General features: G+C 47.1%; 1 protein-coding gene across 4 annotated transcripts in view; it reads left to right on the forward strand.

The window, feature by feature from the left end:
* Positions 1 to 4,935: 4,935 nt before the first annotated feature.
* The window catches only part of LOC147631237 (uncharacterized), a 59,498-nt gene continuing 38,082 nt past the window's right edge, over positions 4,936 to 26,351 (forward strand). For all 4 annotated transcript variants that reach the window (XM_086809572.1, XM_086809570.1, XM_086809569.1 and 1 more), the window contains exons 1-2: positions 4,936 to 6,139; positions 6,292 to 6,433. In XM_086809572.1, coding sequence (XP_086665698.1) covers positions 5,205 to 6,139; positions 6,292 to 6,433 — 1,077 coding nt within the window. In that variant the 5' untranslated portion in view covers positions 4,936 to 5,204. The remainder of the gene's footprint in view (positions 6,140 to 6,291; positions 6,434 to 26,351) is intronic.

A 26,351-nucleotide genomic window follows, 5' to 3' on the forward strand; every position in this document is an offset into this window, starting at 1 on the left:
CTTTGTGGTTGTAACCGATGCTAGTGGTAAGGGAATTGGTGATGTGTTAATGCAAGATGGTTATCCTATTGCTTTAGAGAGAATGAAATTTCGCCTTGCTGAAAGTAAGTATAGCACCTATGACAAAGAGTTGCCTATCATAGTCCATGCATTAAAAATTTAGAAACATTATTTTATGGGCTCATAATTTCTTATAAAAACTCATCACGAGAGTATCAAACATTTAATAAGTTTTGCTTCGTATTGAAAAGAGATGTCTTAAAAGTGTTGAGACTAACCATATTGTTAAGCTAGCCTCGTTTTATGGTCCTTTTCATAAGATTAATGAGCTAGAATATAAGCTTTCACTTTCCTCTCATTGGAGAATTCATAATTCTTTCCATATCAATCTGTTGAGACCTTATAGGAGACCACTCCCTACACATCCCTGTATATAGAGGAAGCACCCAGTCTTGTTAAGGAGGTAGACGAACTTCAACCTAACGCTATTATTGACCATGAGACCACTACCACTACCACTACCACTTGCACAGGTATAATGTATAATAGACATCTTTTAACCTTTAAAAATCATCCCCACAAAAATGCTAAATGGATGCCTAAGCGGTTTTTCCATGCCTACCCCGACGTCACCCAATCTTACTTTTAAACACGGGCCAATTGATATGATGCAACTGAGGACAGTTGCTATCCCGACGAGTAGGAGGGATGTTACGGTTTGTCAGTCCGTCCTTTTGTGGTTAATTGGGGACACCTAATTACCACTAATTGGGGACACCTAATTACCACTATGTTCATAGCATGGCACTTGGGTGATTCCGAATATTCCATGTGTAAGATATATGAAATTAGGGATGGAATTGTTGGATTTAATGCTTATGTGCTATCATGTAACTTTAGGATGTGGTGCTAATGTGAATGTGTTTAAATATGGACAATCCGTGTAAGTTGGTGAGATTGACAGGCTTTATGCTCGTAAGCCGGTATGGTTGGTACGTGATGGCGATGATATGGCGTGAGTAGTTATTGGAAAGGTTTTTCTCATTTTTGGTATTTGGCCATAGTATCTACTACGAGATTTTGTATCATTGTTGGCTGCCCACTTTTTTTATACTTGGGCATGGACTTATTAATATGTTACACATGAATTAGCCCTTGGGTTTCTTTATGTATTTTTCCTTTAATGGTTTATATAGGAAGAATTTATCTTAGCTTTGGGTCAAAGCAACTTCTCTTTTTGAAAAGGGCAAGGCCATGCATAAGTGTGCAACTATTTTTGGCATGTGGGCTATTTTTATGAATAAATCACCCAAGAAGTCGGAGGATGCCTACACTTCTTGGGGGGGGGAGATTAGACTCAATGTCTTGTTTTTATTTCAATTTATGCTTATCTTATCAAATTAAATTAAATTCTATGTTTTAGTCTTGTTGTATTTATGAGTTTTATTTAAATTCTCATCCCATGTTAAGTATATTCTTCTTCCTTCACTCAGGATGATGCCACAATCTGAGAGAATGACTTCCCTATCTGCCTATAGCTCTCATAGCTACCAAAGGTGTTGCTCCAAAATCAAGAGGGAAAGAGATGGAAATACCCTTACCCGTGTACCGCTTCTATGCTTGCTTTGTTCTTGCATTCTGCTTGCCTTCTTAGCTCTCACAGGAACTTGAGCTCTGATACCATAAAAAAAAATACGAGAGAGAGAGAGAGAAAGAGCTTGAGTTCCTTGTAAGCAAACACACACACACAAGAGAGAGCAAGACATAAGAGAGATGTATAGTTGAATTTTCTTCTATCTTCTTCTCTCGATCTAGTATATCATAAAGATAAGAGTACATACTATAAGGGAAAGTACTCTCCTCCTGCTAAAACATATAAGATCGGTCCATGGAGTACATACTATAAGGGAAAGTACTCTCATACTAAAGCATATAAGATCGGTCCATAGAGTACATACTATAAGGGAAAGTACTTTCCTACTAAAACATATAAGGTAAGAGTACATACTATAAGGGAAAGTACTCTCATGCTAAAACATATAAGATCGGTCCATAGAGTACATACTATAAGGGAAAGTACTCTCCTGCTGAAACATATAAGGTTGGTCCATATAGTACATACTATAAGGGGAAAGTACTCTCATACTAAAATAAGTAAGGTTGGTCCATAGTGTGGCACTATAACTATGCCATACTCTAGCAATCCAAATATACTATCACACAGCGTGTCATTCACAGGTGGCATATCAACCATAATATCACCAACTGTGCTAGTGGTATAAGTGAGGAAGCTATCACCTTGGTGTGTCATCAATGTCTGTAGCATTAGTTGAGCTTGATATCAACACAACAAGGGTTATACAAGGGAGCCACAAAGATCTGGATACCTAAGAGCCTAAAAAAGTGAAGGTGAATAATTCAAAAGCACCAGAGGTTAGGAAGTAGCAAAAAGAAGTAACCATGGCCATCAAAGACAAGGTAACCACACATAGGACACATACACTAGTCTAGAGGAAGAAGTTGCAAGTGCCATCCTGCTCAACTAGCAAAAATGAAGGAACTATCCAGAAGGGGCCTGAAGAACCATAGACATTAATGATCAGCCCCATGAATAACAAAGGAAAGAGCAAAGTGGAGGAGGAACCCAAAATAGACACTACCATGGATCCAACAACTAGCTTCATCCAATGGCTGGAAGAGGACATGTAACACTGAAGGAAGCACCTCTATCAGTAGTATCCCTCAATGGCAAAAGAAGAAAGTGGATACTAGTGACTTAAAGATAGAGGAAAAATAAGATTGAATGGAAGTGAAGGGAAGGGAGTTCCGTATAACCTTGAGTGAAACCAAACATGAGCAAATAGATGAAATAGTTCATGCATGACTTTCTATAGATAGTCACACCATGAAAAACTCAAGTTTTTCACCCCTTAAAAGTTACTCCAAGAGAGTCAAAAATCATACTTAAAATGCTACAATGGTTAATGGAATCATAATATTAACTTAAAAGCATGATACTCAAAAGTTTGGTTGGTGTGAAAAACCAGTGGGATACTCATGGCCGTGAGTATCAATACTCATTGGCTGTGAGTATCTCAAGTTTTCCACGACTGTGACTATCTATGGAAAGTCACGCAAAAGTTTGGTTGGCATGAGAAACCAATCGATACTTAAGATACTTAAGATTTTCGCTTCCAAAAAAGTTATTCATAGGTGGGAAAATCATACCTAGCCTATCCAAGGGATCAGAGGAACCACAATATCACCTCATAAGAAGGAAATTCACAAGTTCAGTTGTTGACGTGAAAAACCATTCAAAGTTCACGACTGTGCGAGTATCTTGAGTTTTTCATGTCCAAAAAATTTGGTTCAACAACAATATGAATCATACCAAGATCTTTATAATGATCAGGGGCTTCAAAAAATCAGCACAAAAACACGAAATTCAAAACTTTTTTCGATGTGGAAAAACAGTAAATATTCATGGCTGTGAGTATCTTAAGTTTTTTATACCCAAAAAGTGCTTCAATCCTAGTAACTGAGGTGACAACAAGCTTTCACAATATGTGAGAAGAGCCTACCTTTGCTCAAAACAACAAAACAACAAAAGTTTTTGGACATGAATAAGTTATTCACGTGAATATTTGGACAAATAAGATAGTGACACGTGTCGCCCACCCTATTAATGAGTGAGCCATGTCACATACTCCACACTTATTATGCTCATTCTTTAGGAAACATATGGACTTAAAAAGGGGCCCTACAAGGGCCTTACCTCTCTTCCATGAATCAAGGAAAAGTGCAAAAAGAACTATAAAATATTGGCTCTCTCTCTCTCTCTCTCTCTCTCTCTCTCTCTCTCTCTCTCTCTTCTTTTAGAATCTAAGAGATCACATTTTGGCTATATTAGATTAGATTCACCTATTTTTTATCATGACAATATCTTTGTCCAAGATTAGGATGAGATTTTGAAGATCACAAAAAGTATTTTTTATTTAAGCTCAAAACATGTAGCTTGGTTGATATGATCCTCTTAATTAACCTTCGAGCTTTTCCCTTTCAAATTCCATCTGATGGATTTGAGCTCTTTTTACATTTCAATTAAGAAATTTCATATATCTACATGTAGACTTCAGGTTTTTTTAATCCATGCCTAGATTTGGGCCTAAAAGAGTGTGATTGTGCAATTTTTCTAATTTTTATTTAGTTTACAAGTCATTTTTTAACTTCGAGTAATTTTTATGTTCTTGTTTAGTTATTATATTTTTAAGTTCTCTACATCTTGTTATTTTTTGTAGGATTATGAGGGATTTCCCAAATTTTTTGCGCTTTCCTCCTTTGTAGAGGAGAAATTTGAATCTGTATGGCCTTTAATTTGTGTAGCTTACCTCTATTTTTTTGCTCATCTCTTTCTTTCCCTCCATTCCCACATTAATGGCACCAATCTTCTCAATTACGAGACCATTTTGAAGACATGATATAGAGATTAAGATTGATAAAGAGTGTCGATTTTTCGGTGCTATTTGGCTGGAACCAAAAACTTAGCTTTTCCTTCATGAATCTTTTTGTTTAGAGATATCCACTGTGCTACAACTTCAAAGGAGAAGAAAGCTATACAGGTTTGGTTTTTCTTATGTAAAATTGCTACTTCCTCTTCAACCCATGGTGAGAAGGATCAATGTGAGAGGCGAGCTTAAAAAGTTTTTTCTTTTCAAGAGAAACATGCGCAGATGGCCTTTGAAAAATGCACAGAAATCTCAATGCAGAAGTCATGGGTTCAATCTGTGCCCACCACCACACTGGGTGGAGCCAGCCTAAAAATTGACAATTCTTTCAACACCCTCTCCACAAATAACATTTGCTGAAATAAAAAATCTCTCTCAACACCTCGAAGAAATAAAAAAATCTCAATACCGTTTAACAAAAAAAAAAAAAGGACTCCGAACTTTAGGTGTTAAAATGTCGTATGGGCCATGGCTGCTCGCAAGAGTTAGTTCGCCCCTAGAAGCTTGGAGGACTTTCAAATGCACACATAGCACCAGGGTTTCCTGCATCATGGAATGGTTTTAGGGTTTGTTGCAGCCATGAATTGCTTTGTTGCAGGGAGGCCCGCATCATTTCAACACGCAGAGATGCCTGCCTCGTGTACAGCAGAAAAGCTTAAAGAAGTGAAACCCTGACCGCCCTATCTTGTCAGTTTTGAAATGGAAGCAAACGATCCTGCCAGGTTGGAGACATCCGAGCTTTCCCCCCAAAACCTTGTGATCAGCCATGGCTCCACTCGAAGACCTCCACGAAGGAGTGCTGGACGCCCTTTCATACCAAAACAACCTTCTAGACCCCGGCAAAGGGGTGCTTTACCGCCGTTAACCCCCCAGCCAGATGAACAGCCTTCGGCATTCCAGCAACGCGGGTCTTTGATGCCCTCCATGGAACAGCAGCCCCCTGCATGGCGGCAGCAGGGTTCTTTGATGGCTTTCTTGGAAGAACAGACTCCGTCGAGAGATTCTTTAATGCCCTCCATGGAAGAACAGACTGTACCATTGCGGCAGAGAGGCTCTTTGATGCCTTCTGTTGATGAACAGACTCCGGCACAATGGCAGAGTGGTTCTTTCATTCCTTTCATGGAAGAACAGACTCCGGCACCATGGCGGAGAGGTCTAGCACCCCGGCAGAGAGGTTCTTTGATGTCTTCCATGGAAGAACAGAATGCTGAACAACGGGAGAGAGGTTTGTTGATGCCTTCCATCGAAGAACAGCCTCTGGCACCTCGGCAGAGAGGGCTTTTGCATACTCCTGTAAAGGTACAGGGGTTTTCTAGATCCTGGCATAGAGGCGGTGTGCAAGAACGACCCGGGCAAAGAGGTGCCATTACATCTACTCAAGAACAGCCCTACAGACCCAGGCAGAGAGGGGCCATTCTCCCCCCAACTCAAGAACAGGCGCTAGATTCGCAACATGCACAGGTCTCCCAGTGTTCTGCTACAGACACACCTTTTTCATCCCATTCCCAAGGGCGTCCACATGGGCGGCTTTCTGAAGTACAGGGACATAGGGTTCTACAACCTTTCCTTGACACAAAAATAATGTTTCTGGAGATGTCAATTAAACTAGAGTCTGCTATGCAAAGTCATGAGAGGTGAGTGCTTCCTTATCTAGAGATCAGCACTTTTTGACCCAGGTCATTTCCCTTTAACGAAGAAGAGCTTTGTTAGATTTTTCCGAGAATTTTTTTTTTTTCCGAGAAAAGAGCTTTGTTAGATTGATTGTTGCATGCGTTGTTTTATACAGCATGTTCTTTGAAAGGAAGAAGGAATTGGAAAAGTCTTTCTCTGATGTGAAAGCTGCTAAAGCAGCTGCTTTGAAGGACAAGGAAGAAGTGGAAGCAAGCAAGGCTGGAGCTATGGAAAGTTTGGAAGCCATCAGCAGGCAGGTAAAGCAAGGGCACTTGGTTATGTACATCATGGGTAAAACTTTTTAAAACCTGATGATGCTCAAGTATAGCTAGTAAGGATTAGCCGATGAACAAGAAAATGTTATAAAGATAATGACTGGATTATGTTTGTGAGGCAGAGGAGGGAGAAGTTATGCCCTATAAGCCAGAATAAGCATGGATGCACAAGCTGGACAAAAGAAAGAGACGATTCTGGAGTACAATGAAATATCTCTGGTCATGTCTTCACTGATTGCTAACGTTGAGGGTGTTGCAAATTCAAGGAGGTACTTGAGCTAGTAAAAAGACAAATTCTTTGTGTATTGGCTTGGAGGGCATGAGCAGATCTTCTTGTATACACTTCAGCGAACATGCGTAAGTACTTATGAAGAAGCAGTTCTGCTTGATCAGGTGATAAGATGGATGAGAACAATTGCTGAAAGGTCTTCCTGTGATGGGAAATGCTTGGGCAGAAGTGTATGAAACAAGGAAAAGTGTTTGAATCTGAAACTAAGGACCTACACAAGAGCTCATCTATCTACAGCTGGGACAACTGGGCTGTATTTGTTACATTCCGAGCTTTGGAGGGGTTGGCAGGCCTAACCTTGGATTAGGTTAACCTGGGGGCTCGGATTAGGCACCTATTTGCGGAGGTCTAGTGTTTTTTAGAGGCTTGGGCTATTTTAGGCACCAAGTTATTGGTGCCTATATAAGTGAGGTATTGGCTTAGTTCTAGGGGACAGCTTCTCTAGTCTTGGGCTCATGGCCTAGCAGGGACGATAACACCCGAGGGGTGTGTCCTAGTGGTATGGAATGCTAGGGTTTATTTACGTGGAGCCATGTCTCTTGACACCTCTAGGCTCCAGCTCGGGGGGTAATCCTAAGGGGCTATATGGTTGGGTGGTGAGCTAGATGCTTGTTTCTCTATTTTTCCCTTTTTGATGCTAACCACATTACTATCACACAGTGGGGTTGTTACATTGGTACCATAGCCAGCCCATTGGTATGAAGCATCTAGGTAGAATGTTATGGATAGAAGAGCTATTGCCAGCTTTCCTCTTTGGAAGAGCGACTGCCTTTGTGGGCCTTTCAGAGCCATGGCTATGCGACTGTGCAAGCTGGGTGGAAGGGGGAGTAGTCGGGACCTAAAGTATCATGATTGTGACTTTATCCCTCTAACTACTCTTGATTAGCCTTCGATCATCATTGAAAGGACACCAGTGAAGGGTTACAGCTTGTCACATGGGTCTTCACCAAAGGACATGTCTATTCAAATCTATTGATCAAAGGACACATCTCTATGTCCAAGGCTTGTGTCTCAATGCAACACAACACAACTTTCCACTCTTTGCCTCGTGTTTACTCAAGTATTTTAGCATTAAGATCTTTTAATCATGTTTAATTAAGCTAAAAGCTTAAGAGTGGTATCAGAGCAAACAAATTCCAACCTGTAGGATGCCCACAGCCAAAATCTAACCCTAAAAAATCAAAAAACCCTAATCTTAAAAATCAGCCAGCCCTAACCCTAAAATCAACCTTAGCAAGGGTTGTATGGAAGAGCAAGAGAGTGCCTCATGTATGTAAATGTGGCCAGTGTAGAGCAAACAAAAAAGACGGGAAAAAAAAGAGCAACCTAGGACCAATCGTCGCCTGCCTAGCAACAAATGGCCAACGAATAGCCAAAAAAATAAAAGAAAACAAACACAAAAAAAGAGGGGAAAAAAAGAGGACCTGCACAACAAACGGCTGCCCCTCCTCTCCCCCCTCTAGATATATGTTGTGATTCGATGAAACCCCCCTCTCCTTTGTGTAATTTTCGGTGCCTGCTCATGTTGCCGTGTGCATACTTGTTCTAGCCCGGTGATTCTCCTTCTCGACAGAGTTCATGGCTTCTTTGGCGGCAAGTTCTTCCCCTTTTGCCCATGGTTCCTAGCCTGCACGTGTTCATGGCGTTGTTCCAACCTTTCAGCGTTACAGATCTTCATTATTTGAAGGCAGCTTCTGCATAGCGCTTGACTCTTGGAGTACTTGCTTTCAGCTAGGCTTCTTCAAACACACACATGTTAGGTGCAATCAACCATATACCTTACTGTTTTCATCATTAAAAAAAACACAAAAAACATATATATATATATATATATATATATATATATATATATATATGTATATATATGTATATATATATATGTATATATATGTATATATATATATATATATATGTATATATATATATATATATATATGTATATATATATATATATATGTATATATATATATATATATGTATATATATATATATATGTATGTATATATATATATATATGTATGTATATATGTATATATACACATTGTGAATTTCTCGTCCGAGTTGCGGCCGGTTGATATTGTGCTTATTCTTTCTATCTTTAGTGGTGCATTTGTCCTATCAACTACTTATTTGCTGTACTAATTCTTTCTATTTGCTACTTCCCTTAGTGCTAGGTTTCATTATGGCTGAGTTTGCCCTGCATCTCCGGAGGTTTGACAGAAACTCAGTACGAAGGCCTTTGTGTGAATACATGCTCGTATGTGTGTGTGTGTGGGTGTGTGTGTGTGGAGTGTGTGTGGAGTGCGTGTGTGAGAGCATATCTTGATACAGAGTTCTACACCCACTATTAGGCACTGATGACGTTAGTGGGGATGTCGTAGTATCTAGTCCATACTATGCATAATGGAGTTGATAGTTATATAGTCTTGTGGGTTGACTACCATGAGTATATAAGATGCACGTTCCTAAAAGGTGAATTTAGGCATGTTCCTCGATTCATCTATCTATATATATACATACATACATACATACATACATACATGATAACAACTAAAACAATGTGGCACTTTGATTTTCAAGAAAACCACATTTTATCATCATACGAGTACCACACACTTTAGGTGTGCAAATCGGGATCTATGGTTAAAAAAATAAAAACCCTCTTTGCTCCCTCTTCATTGGTAACAGTCAGTCTTGTGCTCTCGGTTCTTGCTGAACTTCCTACCTATACAGGATGGTCTCTAGCAGCCTCGTTAGCTTGTGACCTACCTTCTCCAATTCATATAATGTATCTGCTCCCCCTCCTTATTGGCGGTTCTCACTACAGCGCAATGGAGTCAGCACCCACAACCCTTGGAGCCTCAACTTGCAGAGTCTTCATCTCAACCTACTACTATGGAGGAACAAATCCACCAGCAGCCTGGCAATCGAGCTCTAGTGGATTGGCAACAAGCTTTGCAATAGATGCAGCAACAATTCCAATAGCAACTTCAAGAGTCTATGGCCACATTGGCTTCTCAGATCCAACAGTTACAGATGGATCAACATTCTCATACCAGTTTTGTACCAGCAGTTAACATTGCAACAACAGTACTAGACAATGAAGACAACATTCCGCCTGAGGTGGAAGGTGACGATCTTCGGACTCTATCATCTTTTGCAAGCTAGTAAAACAAAGAAATTGGAAATTAAACCCCCCAAGTTGCCTTACTCTGGTGGCAACGGTGATAGTATGTGTAACTTCCAGAGGGCCCAGGGGTTTCACGAAACACTTGACCATTAATGTAATTAAACACTAGAATTGGCCACAACCTTAAACATATGCCACTTAATCCACTAAACTATAAAAGAGATGTGCAAAGCTGACACCGCATAGAGGCCAGAATGGGCCGACCCCTCTCCTCCCCCTCCCCTCTTTGAGTATTTTAGTAACCAAGGAGAATAATATCATGTACAGATGCCGGAATATCCATATACAAATGCCATAACATAGCCCAACATGAGGCAACCATAAAATTCAGCCGGTACACGGGCTGTAGAAATGCCAAGCCAACAATATAATCCAGATACCTCCATGTGGGTACTGATTCTTCCTCAAAAACCACGGGTCTTGATGCAATAGAGTTGGTTCTCCGTTCAACCGGTACAACAATAACCTGGGCTGGTACAAGTACAATGGCTGGTAAGCAAGTATAGTGGTTGGTATAGTAGGTACAAGGGCTGGTGCAACTGGTACAGTGGTTGGTACAGCAAGTACAAGGGTTGGAACAACAGGTACAATGGTTGGAACAGCAGGTGCAACCCTTAAATCAGCCGGTATAACCTTTGTTCAGCCAGTATAGTACATAAATCAGCCGGTACAGGGATGGTGCAACCATCAAGAGGTTGTAGGAATAGAGAAACCTTCCGTTGAGGGGAGTGAAGGAGCGTCGGAACTCTCCCCTAGACAAGAATGCGAGCAACCAACATAGTAGAGGCTAGTCTACAGGAAGAGAGCCTCTTAGTGAAGAGAGAGGGCTCCAATTTATAGATTTGGGCCTCCCATGAGCTAAATGGCAAGAGGAGGCTATAATGACAAGTGGTGAGCCACACAATAGCTGAAGTGACAAGTGTGAGGTCACTTTGATCCACTTTGACACTTTCTTGACACATGTCCCAATCTAAGAGATGGTTTCTCCCGTAATCTTTACTTTTAAAAATATGCCAACTAGTAGACCTTTTGCCAAATGTGCTTTGGCATGTCTCCCATGGAATTTCCATTAGAATTAGGCCAAAAATAGTAACCCTCCTAGATTTTAGGAGTGTGATTCTTTGTATTCTAGGATAATCTCCCATTCCCAAAGCTTTTACTTTCCAAATATTTAGATGTCCTGGAGTCCACCAGACTCCTTTCATATTGGGAAATGTCTAATGACGTGAACGGAATTTCCATCGGAGTTAGGCCAAAAATAGTAACCCTCCTAGATTTTAGGAGTGTGATTCTTTGTATTCTAGGATAATCCCCCATTCCCAAAGCTTGTACTTTCCAAATATTTAGACGTCCTGGAGTCCACTAGACCTCTTTCATATTGGCAAATGTCCAGGCTGGTGACAGCATGTTGGAAAAACGGTTACGATGTGGGAAAAATTTGAGCGGGTCATTTGTAAGCAATTCATTCCTGTGAATGCGGATTTTAAAGCCCGAACTACTTTATGCCACTTGGAACTAGTTCATTCTTGCGAATGCAGATTTTCAAGTCCGAACTAGTTTATGCCACTTGGACCAAACTGGTTTTGTGGCTTCTTACATCTCGCAGTTTCCTAATCTAATATTGGAGTTTGATTCTTTGTCCCCAGCGGCGGGGACGAGCTTTATGCCTTCATCGAAGGTTTAAACCCCACACTTCATATTGACGTGCAAAAGTACAACCCTGTCGACCTTGCTACCGCCATTCATACATGCGGAAGCTTTTGGGAAGACCAGTAACTTCAATGCTCAGAAATCAGCACACTTGTCGCGATGAAATTAACGCACAAAATTGAATATAGATGTGCAGAAAAATAGAGAGAGAGAGAGAGAGAGAGGGAGAAGAGGACACAGTATTGGGTCCCGAATACCCTCTGTAGGGCCCCCACCATGAATGGTGTATTTGCTTTTATTAGAATGATGTGAAATACTGAAAATAAAAGACTGACTGAACCTTCTTGGCTGAGATAAATCTCTGCCCTTGACTTTCAATCCTTCACCTCTTCTGCGTTAGCTTGATCTAGGCTGTCCTGGCCCTTGCTTCAACTTCAGCACTTGGCAAACGATGAGATGAATGAACTGAACTGAGGCATGGGTATTTATACCCCTCTAGACAGCCAGTCGGCTGGTTTAACAGCAGTTGGCTGTCTCAAATCTGCTCCACGACTGAATAAATACATTAAAAAGTGTAATAAATGCTACGCAATACTCCACACTAGGTTGGGCACTTATGCGCAAGATCAAATGGCTGCTAGGCATTTAGGCTCATGGAAAAAGGGGTTGGGCACTGTGCGCCTGCTGTACTGGAGGCTGGGCAGCCTGATAACCAGTCAGCTACCCATGCCAAGCCCCTAGGGCTGTCTGTAGCCCTCCCTTGAGCTACCCATGGCTGGTGGGTACAACCAAGGCCTTCTTGGCCCTTATGGGGATTGTCTTATGCTTTCCCCATGCCCACAAGAGTTCCTGGGGTAGCTCCTTTTCCTAAATGCAAACCCTAATTGTCTACACAGTGTTCTGGCTACCGGTATCATACCAGATACATAGAGTCACTGACATCATTCCAGAGGGAGACTCACAGTGCAGACTGGCACTGTTTCATGTGCAGGACTATGCACACCTGACCTCGGACGACCAGGATGGAACCCTGGTTGACTCGTCTTGGACTGAGCTCACATGGGACCAGTTTACCATCCCAGGTCCTGCACTTTCTGTACAGATATGTCTACGTGGCATCCAAGTGCGGGATGCACGTGACATCCCCTTCTGGTTAACTTGACGGAAGCTGCACAGCCTCCAAATAATCCGTCAATAACGCCGGATAGTCATCGAAAAACTCTTTGTCAAGCCATACCGCTTCGTGAGTCCCTCAGTCTTGAAACTTCGTGAGGAACTGTCTTTGCCTTCGGCTTGAGCCATGCTGTAAACGGTGCAAAAGGATCTGTTCTGGATGGCTGGTGGGTACAGCCAGGGCCTTCCTGGCTCTTATGGGGATTGTCTTATGCTTTCCGCATGCCCACAAGAGTTCTTGGGGTAGCCCTATGGGCTGGCCTCTTTTCCTAAATGCAAACCCTAATTGTCTACACAGTGTTCTGGCATCCGGTATCATACCAGATACACAAAGTCATTGACATCATTCCAGAGGGAGACTCACAGCGCGGACTAGCATTGTTTCATGTGCAGGACAACGCACACCTGACCTTGGACTCATGTGCAGGACAATGCACACTTGACCTCGGACGACTAGGATGGAACCTTGGCTGACTCTTCCCGGACTGGGCTCACATGGGACCGGTTTACCATCCCAGGTCCTGCACCTTCTGTATAGATATGTCTACGTGGCATCCAAGTGCGGGATGCACGTGACATCATTATGCCGAGTGTGTTTGAGATCTGAATCTGAATTCTCAAACATTGGCCTCTCAAGGTCATTATGGCAATGGTTCACGTATGGCTTGTGAAGGTTATTCTGGATGGCTGGTGGGTACAGCCAAGGCCTTCCTGGCCCTTATGGGGATTGTCTTATGCTTTTCGCATGCCCACAAGAGTTCTTGGGGTAGCCCTATGGGCTGGCCCCTTTTCCTAAATGCAAACCCTAACTGTCTACACCGTGTTCTGGCATCCGGTATCATACCAGATACACAAAGTCACTGACATCATTCCAGAGGGAGACTCACAGCGCGGACTGGCATTGTTTCATGTGCAGGACAATGCACACCTGACCTTGGACTCATGTGCAGGACAATGCACACTTGATCTCGGACGACTAGGATGGAACCTTGGCTGACTCTTCCCAGACTGGGCTCACATGGGACCGGTTTACCATCCCAGGTCCTGCACCTTGTGTACAGATATGTCTACGTGGCATCCAAGTGCGGGATGCACGTGACATCATTATGCCGAGTGTGTTTGAGATCTGAATCTGAATTCTCAAACATTGGCCTCTCAAGGTCATTATGGCAATGGTTCACGTATGGCTTGTGAAGGTTATGAACAATCCTCATCAAGCAACTTTCAATTCCGACCCAACTCCCCTCGCTAACATTCGCAGTAACCTTGTCGATAGGAAGGATTACCTTCTTATCATTCTTAGCGTCAGCAGTTCTTTCACTATGTGCATCTAATCATGGAGGAGCCTCGCAATTCTCGTCCTGCAATAGCTTCGTCTTCTTGTGAACAGTAAAAGACACGATTTTGCACTGGCCTACTATGCTAGAGAGAGCATAGATTGCACGGCTCACTAGAGTTTTGATTGATTGATTGATATGTTTAAATGAAGTACAAGGCCTTTGCATGTATAGTCCTTTCAATATGTCAAACCCTTTGACCCTTATTATATGCGAGCTCATCCACCATAAGAGGTGGGTCACTCTAAAGCACACTTACAACCATTAAAGGGGCGGTTCACACACATATAGGCTCTGATATATCCCCACAGAGAGTTCATATATTGACATGGAACAGATTTGTGGAAGTAAAGTTGACTCTCATAACCTTGACATATCTATGGAAAACTTTATTAAGTGACTTGATGACAACATCGAAGATTCTTCCATCATCACTTCATAAGAACAGCTAGATGATATTGAAAAGGCCTTGGATTCTTTATCTCAACATGATGAATCACCAATGATGGAACTCTTTGAAGACATAGAGACTACCAAAGCGGATGTAAAGCTTGTTTCAACCTTACCCACATGGGATGATACAGTTGACATCAAGCAAGAGGATAATGTTTTCAACATTATAGAGAATTTCACACATTCTTCTAACAAATTGGATGAGTACTTCACTACTTTCAAGACGAACACTTCAGTAGATACTATTCATGTATCATTGAGAGAATTCATGGTTGAACCTTCAGATTCTTCTACATCGCAACATAGCCAAGTCCACTTCAAGCCCAATATTTGGAAGCAGACAAAGAAGACAAAGTCCATTTCAAGCCCAATATTTGGAAGCAGACAAAGAAGAAGACATTAAAGAATGATGCTACGACTTGGGATTCAGCATTTAAAGCACGACAACAAGACAATCGAGGAAACTTTTTCAATATTTCTCAGTGTGAGTTTCACGACAAGCATAAATGGCCTAATTACAAAGATCTTCAGTAACATCAGAAGTCTCTTATTTAGCCGGAGTCTTATTCTAAGTGGGAGGGAATGTCACGATCATAGTTGTTACGAGGCGCGCCTCTAACAGCTCGAGGCGTACGACTGCGTGATGGAGGCGTCGACAAAAGTATTATTATTATTATTATTATTATTATTTGCTGGTTTGAGTTGTTAGACGGGGGCATTAAAGGCCCAAGGCAGCCCCTCTCACACACACTCTCTCTGCCTCATTCTCTCCCTCCCTCCCTTAAGCCTTTCTCAAGACCCAAAGTTCAAAGTTCAAACTTCAAACACACTAGGATGATGATGTTTTTTATACCCACTTTTGGAGCTATCTCTAAACTCTACCGGTTCATTTCATTTTACTTTGTACTCTTGAATCTTGATGATGTATCCAGATGATGAGGATGGACTATTTTGGTCTCATAGGTCATTTTGGCCTTTTGCAGATGTTTAATATAGCTTTCTTTCTTTCACACGCACACTCTCTCTCCCTCTCTCATACACACCCTCTCTCTCCCTCCCTCAAGGCTCATACATACACACTAGTCTCTCTCTCTCTCTCTCTCTCTCTCAACTTTCACTATACATCTATCTATCACTATATATATATATACATATATATATATGTATGTATATATATATATAACAGATGCCTCTAACACGCCTCTAACGTCTCTAAAAAATACGAGTCTTTCGAGGTGCGTACCATACCCCCCTCGTACCAAATGCCTCTGACGCCTCTAACAACCTTGGTCACGATTGTGACTTCATCTCTCTAACTCCTCTTGATTAGCCTTCAATCATTGAAAGGACACCAGTGAAGGGTCACATCCTATCACATGGGTCATCACCAAAGAACATGTCTATTCAAAGGGGCACGTCTATTCAAAGGGTCACACCCTGTCACATGGGTCATCACCAAAGGACATGTCTATTCAAAGGGACACGTCTATTTATCAAAGGACACATCTCTATGTCCAAAGGACATAACTATTCATTCAAGAGTCACACCCTTTCGTTAGGGATGTGCCTCTTCATTTGTACCTATTTAGGCCCTATTTAACGAGGCCTTGTGTCTCAATGCAACACAACACAACTTTCTGCTCTTTGCCTCGTGTTTACTTAGAAGTTGTATATGCCAAGAGAGAGATACCTTGAATAAGGCTTCCAGACGAGGGTTGTCCCCAATTCTTTGTTGGACTTCTTGACCTGTTTGACCCATGGCAAGGAGATCTTGTATAGTTTCTGATGTTGTAGTTACCTCCCTCTCCTATTGTCTCTACTACTATTGTTTACTGCCTCTTGCTAAGAAACCCAGTCTTTTTATCTCCAAAGTTAAACTTCTTTTTTTGTGAGGCTCTGGATCTCGTGGTTTTTGTCTTTTATGGGACTATCCTTAGGGATGCATCCACCAACTCATTATTCTGCCTGTACACTCCGTTGCCTGTTGTCCACATTGCTTGTCACCCACCAGCGCAGCCCGCCAACATCATCTACTGCTGCCTGCAGTCGCCCGCATTTATCACTGCCTTTGCCTCCTGCTCCCAGTTTGTCGCTATTCGTCTGACTCACCATTGCTCACTGACTGTCGCCTCTGCCACCGTCCACTGCCTTTGCATGCTAACTATGCTGCTCGTCATCGTTCTGTGAGCACCACTAGCAACATCATGTCGTCATTGGCACTTGCATGGAAATGCGGCCAAAAGAGATCACTCTTCATTGACATACACACGAGGGGGAGTTTTTAAACTCCAAAATTATCTAATTTATGTGTGAGTCAAAGGTTCTTTGCTTGGGAAGTCCCCCAAAAATTGAATAAAATAATCCTTGTTATGTGTTCTCTTTGTAATGGCTTCTTGTTATAAAATGCTCCATCATTCCCATCTTACCCTTGTTCAGGTGTGGGGGGGTTGTCTTGGTGAGTTGATATAGGCTGTCATTTGTTGGTCAAGCTCCTATATTAGGCCCAACATGAGAGTATGGGTGTTGGTGCCTGAAACCTCATTCTCTCATTCTTTCACAAAGACCATGCTTTGGTGAGCCCTTGAGCCATGCTCATATGTGAGCCTCTGAGCCATGCTCATACCTGAGCCTCTGAATCTAACGCGGAGAACATGCCGTGTTCTTGCTATAGTGGAGTGCGTGGTAGAGTCTGGAGGCCAATCTCATTATGACTAATGGAAGGTTTTCTCAAGCACCTCCACCCATGCTCCGAAGGGGGGTTTGTTGGGATTTGGAGCTCGTGTGTGTGAACCCATCCTATGTGTGTGAACCCCTGTTTGTGTATCCGTATGTGTCTGAAAACAGCCCCTAAAAGTGTTAGTGTGCTAGTAGTATGTGAACACTCTCTTATGAGTGGATAGGATAAGTATGACATGTGTCATTGGCCTAGTATGTGTCTATGATTTCTATGGGTCAAAAGATGCTTAATGCCTAATAAAGCATGTACTTGGTGAAAGATTAATCAACCTTTGTGAGTCGTGCAAATCTTCACTCTCTCTCTCTCTCTCTCTCTCTCCACCTTTCCCTCACTAGCATATCTCTCCCACTAAACCCTAGAAGGACTCCAAAGGGATCAAGACCCAAGCAAGACCTTGGACATGGCTTGAGCCAAACACTTGGGCGGTGGGCTCCGATGGTATGGACACCAGTGCTTGGGCTAAAGCATGGTTGCGGTGTTGGTCTAGCCTCTTGCTCAGGGTGCTCCAGATGGAGCTATGGTTCAGGTGGTGAGCCACTGGTGCCATATCTATGTTGGTTTGTCCTGTGTCTGTCTTACAGGAGTTGCTTGGGAGATAAGGGGCTGTTTCACACAGGTCGTCTTGGCCTTTTGCAGACCCAAGAGGGGACTTGCAGCAGCATGCAGACCGAGGAGGCTGTCCTACAGCTATCACCGAGACGGTGACACAGATCACAGAGGCAGTCCCGAGTACAGGGCCCACCAGCGCAGACAAGGATCTCATACCACTTGGCAGATAAGGGAGATTGTGTGCCCAAGAAAGAAGAAGATATCAGCCACCTATGTATCCTTGTCATCTTGTTTGCATATCTAGTAGAGTTACACTGGTTTATATCTCCCCATGGAGTGTTCTACCATGCTCCATCCACATTTCTTTTCATCTGATTTGGATGGGGATGCTTTAGGCATCTCCTACTACAATATTGTGATATACTTGGTCTCATGCACCATTTTTGGTTCTTGGTAGACATCAATGCATGCGTGTGCGCGTGTGCAGGCGCGTGCACATGCGCGTGCACACACTTTTTTAGTGAAACCATTGTCTCATTATAAAAAAAACAATGTACATTCATAGCTGTCCCAGAGTGGGGCAGCTACTACCCAGTTGAGAAACAGTGGGAAAACACTTCTAGTTGCTGGAAGGAAAGCCGTCCGATTTCATGAGAATCTAGGAGGGATTGTGAAAGGACTCTCCAGAAGTAAGCAAAGAGCTGAGCAATATCACCAGAGGAGGAGTTGATTCCGAGCATGGTAGATGGTCCATAATGCCCAAAATCTAGTCTAGTCAAGGAAGTTTGTACAATCTAGCAGTGGAGGAGAAAGGCAACCAAAAAGCCAAAACATTTGTTCGAAACGTCTCCCAGGAAAACGAGCTCCGAGGTGTCTGGATAAATCATCCAAGCAATACCAAAGAAGGCGAGGCACTATCTCTCTAGGATGGAAGCACCACCTACAAGATGTAGTGGCAATATGCCTCCGTGCCAAAAAAGTTCTGACTGGGAATACCCCAACCAGACATCTCCATAGAAATAATCGTTCCTTGAGGGGCAATCCGCTCTTCCAAATTCTTTTGAAAGCAGCTTTCCACCAAGCAAGAGATTTTGACATATGCTAGAGGCGATTTGCATGATCCTCAATCCATGGGGGCGGTAAGAGCAACTTGTAAGCTTTTGTTGCAGACAATTGGTAAAAGGGAACATGAGTATATCCTGGAAGCTCCCTATCAAAATGCCAATCTTGAAGTTTCTTTGTGTCCTCAAGCATTGGGACTGATTGAAACAGTTGCACCATTTTCGAAATAACTCTCCAGATTGGCCTATGATGTAACCCCAAATTACATTGCTTGACAGCTTGTGGAAAGGTGAAAACATAACCATTTTTATCCACGATGTCATGTACATGACGAATCCCCAATGTAGACAGATTGTAGGCCTTTCTTGGATGAAACAAAGCAAATGGTCGATCAAAACGAAAAGAGGAGAGATCAGAGGAAGACTCAAAAAGAAACGGACAGTCAACTCGGTGGCCTGCCTACGAACCTCGCCTCCTTGCGCCCCCAGCTCCCGCCTTTCCTTCGCTCCCTGCAGCTGCTCTAGCCCCTCCCTCCTCCTCACTGCGCCATCCCCACCACCTTCTCTCAGCCTGCGCATGCCCCCCCCACCCCCTCGCTGCCTGTCGCCTGCCCCTCACTCTCCCCCAGCCCTTCCCTCCCCCTCTCTCCGCATGCTATTCTAGTGTGTGCAAGCCCTTCTCCTCCCCCGCCTCAGCTCCCCCCTCCCCCCCCCCCCACGCTCCGCCCCCGCTATCCTCTCTCCTTCCGCCTCGCCGTTTCCTCGTAGGGCTGTGTCCCTCCCGTTGGTGACCCCGGTCTCTGGCCTTTTCCCTATGGAGGACTCCATGGAAGCCGCTCCGACTACCCCTGCCGATTCCGGTCTCCGTCTGGAGTTCACAGATGCAGATCATCAGTTTGTTGTTTCCACAGTATCCGCTCTTGAGGCCTCCTCCTTGGTCTGCAAGATAGTGGGTAGCCGTCCGATGCGGAGAGAGCTTCGCGACCTTCTGCAAGGCAGCCTCGTTGGCGTGCCTGCCAAGATCGTCAGCATCGATTTTTTGGGACGTGGCTACTACCAGGTGGATTTCGAGTCCCCCCAGGCAGCTCAGACGGTGCTGGCTCGGAGCCCCATTGCCCTCCGCTCATCCCGGGCGTTCCTGGCGCGATGGACCCCGCTTCTGACCCGCTAGCAGGCGCGACAGGTTTCCCCATCACTATCTGCTTTCCTGGACTCCGCAGGGAGTACTTGCCCCTCTTGTCATCCATTGGCAAGGCGTTCGGGCAGGTGTTGGAGACGCCTCAGACAGCGGCTTCAGTGATAGCTCGGGCAGCAGGACTCCCGGCCATTCGTGTTGTGGTTCCGTCACCGGAGTCCCTCCCGAAGACGATCCTCCTCCCTTGTCTTTCTGGAGGACATCTGATACAGCGCGTGGAGTATTCGGGCCTCCCCGGCCAGTGCTACATCTGTCGGGAGATGGGCCACCTCGCACGCGCCTGTCCCACCTACAAACCTACAACTTACAAGTGTCTTTAAGACCTGGGTTCATCCTTCACGTTCTGCCGCCTCTGGACCCCCTTCAGGAGGCCCGAGGGGTGGCCATCCACCTCAGAGACCGGACATCCCTGGCTCGTCTCAGCAGGCGCCATCATCTGACGAGCAGGCCCCCCCCGGCGGAGGATGCCGCGCAGACCTAGGAGGCTGGCGGATGGCAGGAGGTTCGCCGGCGGAAACGCCCGGCCCGCAGGGACCGTCGCAGATGCCAGTAGGCAGCACAGGCTGGCGGACAGGCTGGCAGACAGGCGACTCCGGTTGGCGTCCAGGCACCTACCCGCACTTATGCTCCAGTCAGGGATAGGCGGCCAGCAGGTCCCACCCCGATGGACGAGGATTCAGCCTCAGTGCCTGTCGAGGCCGCCGGTGGAGCCCCCCATGTGGAGACCCCGCTCCCGCCTCCCCCCGCGGGGGGCCCCGCCCCCTCCATGGAGCAGATTCCTGAGGATCCCGGGCCGCACTCCGCGACCCCCGGCCCCTCTTCCCCTCACTCGGAGAGCACTCCTTCCACCCCCCCCTCTCCCCCCCCCAGCCCCCCCCTCCCGCCTCCCCCGGCGGCCCCCCCTGACACCTCTCCTTTGGCAGATGCCTCTCCATCCTCTCTTCGCTCTCCCCCCTCCTCTCCGCGAGCCACCATTCCTCCCTCGGCCTCTCCAGGATACTCCTCCAGACCACCCACTGCCCCGGGGCAGCGCAGCTGGGTAGGCCAGAGTTCAGTTCAGCGGCTGTTCCACCGCCACTCCGGGCCGGTGGAGATGGCGATCCTAGCTTCGCCCGCCATAGAGTTCTCTCCAGCCTCCCTTGGGGGACCCCCGCGAGTGATGGGGCTCCCAGTGGATTACGGTTTCTTCATGTGTCTCTAGCTGGATGCTGGCCCGTTCGAGACACTGGTCGCGCCCTTGCGAGTATGCGTGGTGTGCCATCCATCTCGTTCTCCTTTAGTGGTGAGTAGCATGGTGGCCTTCTCCTTTCCTCTCAGTGTTGCCCCAAACACAGCATGGGATTGCAACTCTGTAGAGGAAGTTTTGCGTGATCAGATACTGGAGTTTTCTCACACTTCAGTGACTTGGGGCTTACGGACCTATTGTAGACCCGATTACACTCAGCCCGCATGAGCTTGTTTGGTATAGGAGATTGGAGGGCGGATCCGGTCCACACCTCAGTTGAGGCGGTGCTGTTGATTCTCCTCCACGCCGCCCCGAGGATGCAGCCTACCTTTAGATACATATATGCAGAGGATTGGTCTCACTCCTATGCCCTGGACAGGGCGAAGGTGGAGTGGGGCTGGACACAGAGACAGGTCACCCTCTTTTTGGAGAGACTCCGCACCCGGACAGACAGTGACTATTCTCCCTCCAAGCCGGCGCCCAAGACTCACAGAGTGGAGGGCAGCTCATCCGGGCCGGCTGAGAGGGGTGAGCTAGTGGCGGCTGCTTCACTTGCCATAGCTCATCCATGAGGATCCTCTCATGGAACATCCAGGGTCTTGGTGGACCTCGCTGCTACATTGGTCGGGGCAGACTTCGCCAGGAGATCCAGAGGGCTCTCGTTGGAGGGCCCATAGATATCCTTTTCATCTAGGAGCACCACCTTTCTGCCGGGCGCACCCGCACCTGCGGGAAGATCTTGCCAGGCAGGAGTCACACTTTTTGGTCACCGGCATATGGCTCCCAGGGGAACCAGGGTGGAGCATGCATCTCAGTCAACGAGCAGCTTCTATCCGAGGTTGTGGATTCTGGCACTTTGGTTCAGGGTCGAGCGCAGTGGATCATCCTTCGGGTTGGGGAAGACCGCATTGGCTTCCTCAACTTCTACGCCCCTAATGGGGCGACCGGAAGAGCTGAGTTCTGGAGCACCATTAGGCAGTCCCTCCCCATGGCAGACCATTGGTGCCTAGGGGGGGATTGCAACATGCTGGAGGATGCAGAGGACAGGATGGGGGGCAGCCAGGAGACCATTCATGGGCCGGAGCTCGCTGCCTGGGAGGAGCTAGTGCTGCAGGTGAGAGGCCAGGATCCGTGGACTCTCTCGGAGTTTGGCAGGATGCAGGGGAGTTTATCTTTCTCGCGCTCGGATAGACGGGCCATAGGAGTTAACCTTTCCCGCATCGACAGGTTTTACATTGATGAGTGGGCTTGCGATAGAGGTGGCACTGTGGGTATACTTGCAGGCTCTTCTTTTTCAGACCACTTTCCAATGCTTCTCCAGATCGAGGACCCTACGAGAGGAGAGCGAGGCCAGAGCGTCCGAATTCCGGATTGTCTCATAGAGGAGCCAGAGATTGCGACCAGAGTTGAGCAGGTCTGGCGGGAGCTTCAGTTCAGGAGAGGATGGGCAGCCAGCGATCTTGACGGAGATCAATAGGATGCTCAGACAAGCTGCCCTGGACCGTCTGGAGGCTTTCAGAGAGCAGGAGAGGAGCCTGCGGAGGAGTCTAGCTTCCCTTCAGAGACTTCAGGAGAGGGATCCTACGAGCCCTTGGATTTCAGAGCAGATGGAGTCAGCTCGCACAGAGATCAGATCCATCGAGGAGAGGAGGGTGGAGTTCCGATTCCATGCTCGGGCATCTTTTTGGACACAGGCTGGAGACAGAGTGACTCGGGATTTCTTTGAGGTGACAGGGCCTCGCTTCAGACGAGAGGGTCTCAGGAGTCTTCGGCAGGCTGATGGCCAGGTAGTGGTGGATCCCCCAAGGGTTCGGGCGATCGCCATAGATTTTTACAGGGATCTGCTCTCTGCTGAGCCAGCAGATGACAGGGTGAGAGAGGCTCGGGAGGTAGTCTGGAGCTTCACGAGACCGGTTGTGCCGGCCCATTTGCAGCACTCCCTTCTCTCCCCCTTCTCGGATGCGGAACTGGAGGCGGCTCTTCAGGCACTTCCTCGGGGCAAATGCCCAGGAGAGGACGGTCTCTCAGTGGCTTTCTTCCAGAGGTACTGGGGTCTCTTGCATAGGGGTTTCAGATTGGCATTCCAGGAGATCATGGAGTCGGGAGACATGCCGGACAGCATGGCAGAGGGGTTGATTCACTTGATCCCCAAAGAGGGAGGAGACAGACTGGAGATTAGACAGTGGAGACCGATTACCTTGCTAGGCACGGCCTACAAGGTCCTAGCTAAGGCGATCAGTAGGCGGCTTCAGCCTCACCTTCCGGACATCATCCACTCCACGCAGACAGGCTTCATCCAGGATAGGAGCATCCTGGATAACATCTTCTCTTTCTAGGAGGCTACGGCTTTGGCTAGATTTCGGCAGGAGGATCTGGCAGTGCTCCTTCTCGACTTCGAGAAGGCATATGATCGGGTGGACTGGGCCTTCCTGGAAGGCACTATGGAGAGGATGGGCTTCCCCCCTCAGTGGATCCGTGGGGTCTCGGCACTCTACACATCGGCTCATAGCCAGGTGCTGATACAGGGCGTGCGCGGAGAGAGGTTCCAGCTCTCGCGCTCGGTGCGGCAGGGGTGCCCCTTGGCGCCCTTTCTTTTTCTTTTTGTGGCGGAGGCCATGAGCACTTTCTTGACGGCACAGGATACAGGTTTGCGGGGCCTCCAGCTCCCCATCCGCACCTCGGAGGAGCTCCTAGACTCGGAGTTTGCGGATGACACTGCTGTCTATCTTCAGGGAGGGGAGGAGAACCTCCGTCGCTTCGCCTCAGCCATGGACAGGTTTTGCAGAGCTTCGGGCGCTTTGATCAACTGGCACAAGTCGTGTGGGTTGTGGGTCAGTTCTGTGCTCCCCCTCGACTTGGAGGCCAGTTGATGGGTTTCAGTGGCTGGCCCCCGGCACTATAGTGCGCTATTTGGGATGCTATGTGGGCATTGACATATCTTCGGAGCAGCAGATAGCCCCCCCTTCTTCTGAGCATTCGGAAGAAGCTTCTGTATTGGAGTACCGCTCGTTTATCTCTGGCTGGCCGAGTGGTTGTGGCCAACCAGGTTCTGCTTGCTACCATGTGGTACATCACTTCTTGCTGGGCCTTCTCTCGGGCGTGCATTGGCCAGGTGCAGAGGCTCATCAGGAACTTTCTTTGGTCCGGTGGTGACGGGCGGCCCGCCAGGGCCAAGGTGGCATGGGCTGTGATCACTCAGCCGAGGGAGAGAGGCGGCCTGGGCATAGTTGATCCTATTTGTCAGAGCCGAGCTTTGCTTGGCAAGTTGGTGGTTCGTGGCCTCCTACCAGGCGCTGAGCCGTGGAAGGAGTTTCTTGTTTCCAGGATTCTCAGCCGCACTTCTTCTCTTAGCGGCCCCTGGACCCCCAGCATCAGGTGGATCTTTACAGAGCAGCGATCCAGAGGAGTGGGCCTTGGTTTCGAGGAGCGTTTTGCAGCTAGCCTTCTGAGGCCGTCACTCTTCCAGACTCCCCCGGGCACCAATGAGGAGTGCCTGAGGCAGCCATTGATCTGGAACCCCTTGATCCGACTTCCCAGTGGTCATATGGTTGGATCACGATCTCATGTGTCGTGGGGCCCGTTGAGCTCCGGTCCAGCCCAGTCCTTAGATGAAAGGATATGTTTTCAGCAGCTGCCTCCAGAGGTTCAGGAGAGGAGACTCAGCGGGATGAGGGGCAGAGAGTTGATGAGGCAGGACATTGAGGCGGCCATCCCCCGGGAGTGGCGGACTCCAGTACAGGACCCTCCACCTCCACAGTGGATGGGCGTCTTTACTCGGCATGAGATCCTTCTAGCGGTCTGCGGCTCAGCAGAGAGAGTCGCCCCACTCACCTTCGAGGTGGGAGAGGGAGGCCAGCTTCAGAGGACCCGACTAGATTTGGATGAGTTCCAGGGTTGTATCTTTCAGAGGGTGCAGGTGGTCGGCTTTTATCAGAGACAGTGGCATGTAGACCCCTCACCGGCCTCGATAGGGGAGGACTATTCTTGGAGATTATGGGCTTGGGACAGCAGGCCTCTTATGGCCTCTTATTCGCCTTCAGTGGGATCCAGGCGAGTGGCATTGGCGAGATCCCTATTCGGCCCCTACCAGCCCAGGCACCCCCTTTTTTCAGTACACAGCGAGGCTGGGGCGGCGGATCCAGAGGCACAGGATAGAGGGCACCCCGGCGGCGGCCGAGCATTGGCGGCGACAGGGGCTCTCCCCTGCCTTCCTTAGGGACTTCTGGCAGCGCCTTTGGGACAGCTTCCGGCCCCGGAAGGTGACGCTTTTTCTCTGGCTTACAGCGCATAGAGGACTGGCTGTGGAGGCTTGGCTAGCTTTTGGCAGACACCCAGCGTCCTGTCCTCGGTGCGGCCATGCACAGGAGTCGCAGCGGCACTGCTTATGGGATTGCCCACAGGCACAGCAGGTCTGGCAGCGCGCTCTCAGGATGGTTTTTGCAGGCTCGCCAGGTGAGATGATGGTGACGTGGGGTGCGGTGGCTTGGGCCACGGACAGCGGCCTGTCCCTTGGATACAAGGACGTCCCTGGCAGTGTGACCATCCAGGTCTCTGACAGGGTGATGGCGGTGGTTCCGACGCCAGACTTCTCTTCGGCAGTCTCCCAGGAGGGGGACGGGCACAGATGGGAGATGATCAGCAGCATGACGGCTTGGCACATATGGAGAGCCCGATGCAGGGAGGCCATAGACCGCCAGGCAATTCCACCGGTGGAGGTCATACAGGCTCTCTGGGTGGACATCATTCACACCTTGAGAGGACAGTGGGGGAAACTTCAGGGCGACTCGGATCGCATGAGAGATCGCCGCAAGGCGTTCCTCCGCACTTGGCAGCCTGGCCCTTTCCTCACCGCGAGGGGCGAGGATGTCACTTGGCACTACAGGCCTCCAGTTTGGCTCTTCTCACCTCCCGCATGTACTACTAGGTAGCCCCCCCCAGAGAGCGGCCAGCCACGGGGGTGGAGCTTCGGTGTTCACTGTATATATTATCCCTCCTTGTGAGGTGAGCTTTGTAGCCTTATGGCGTCTTCTCATTAACTAAT

The sequence above is a fragment of the Cibotium barometz genome, chromosome 15 (assembly GCF_041138505.1).
Source record: "Cibotium barometz isolate CiBa-2024 chromosome 15, ASM4113850v1, whole genome shotgun sequence".
Taxonomy (NCBI): Eukaryota; Viridiplantae; Streptophyta; class Polypodiopsida; order Cyatheales; family Cibotiaceae; genus Cibotium; species Cibotium barometz.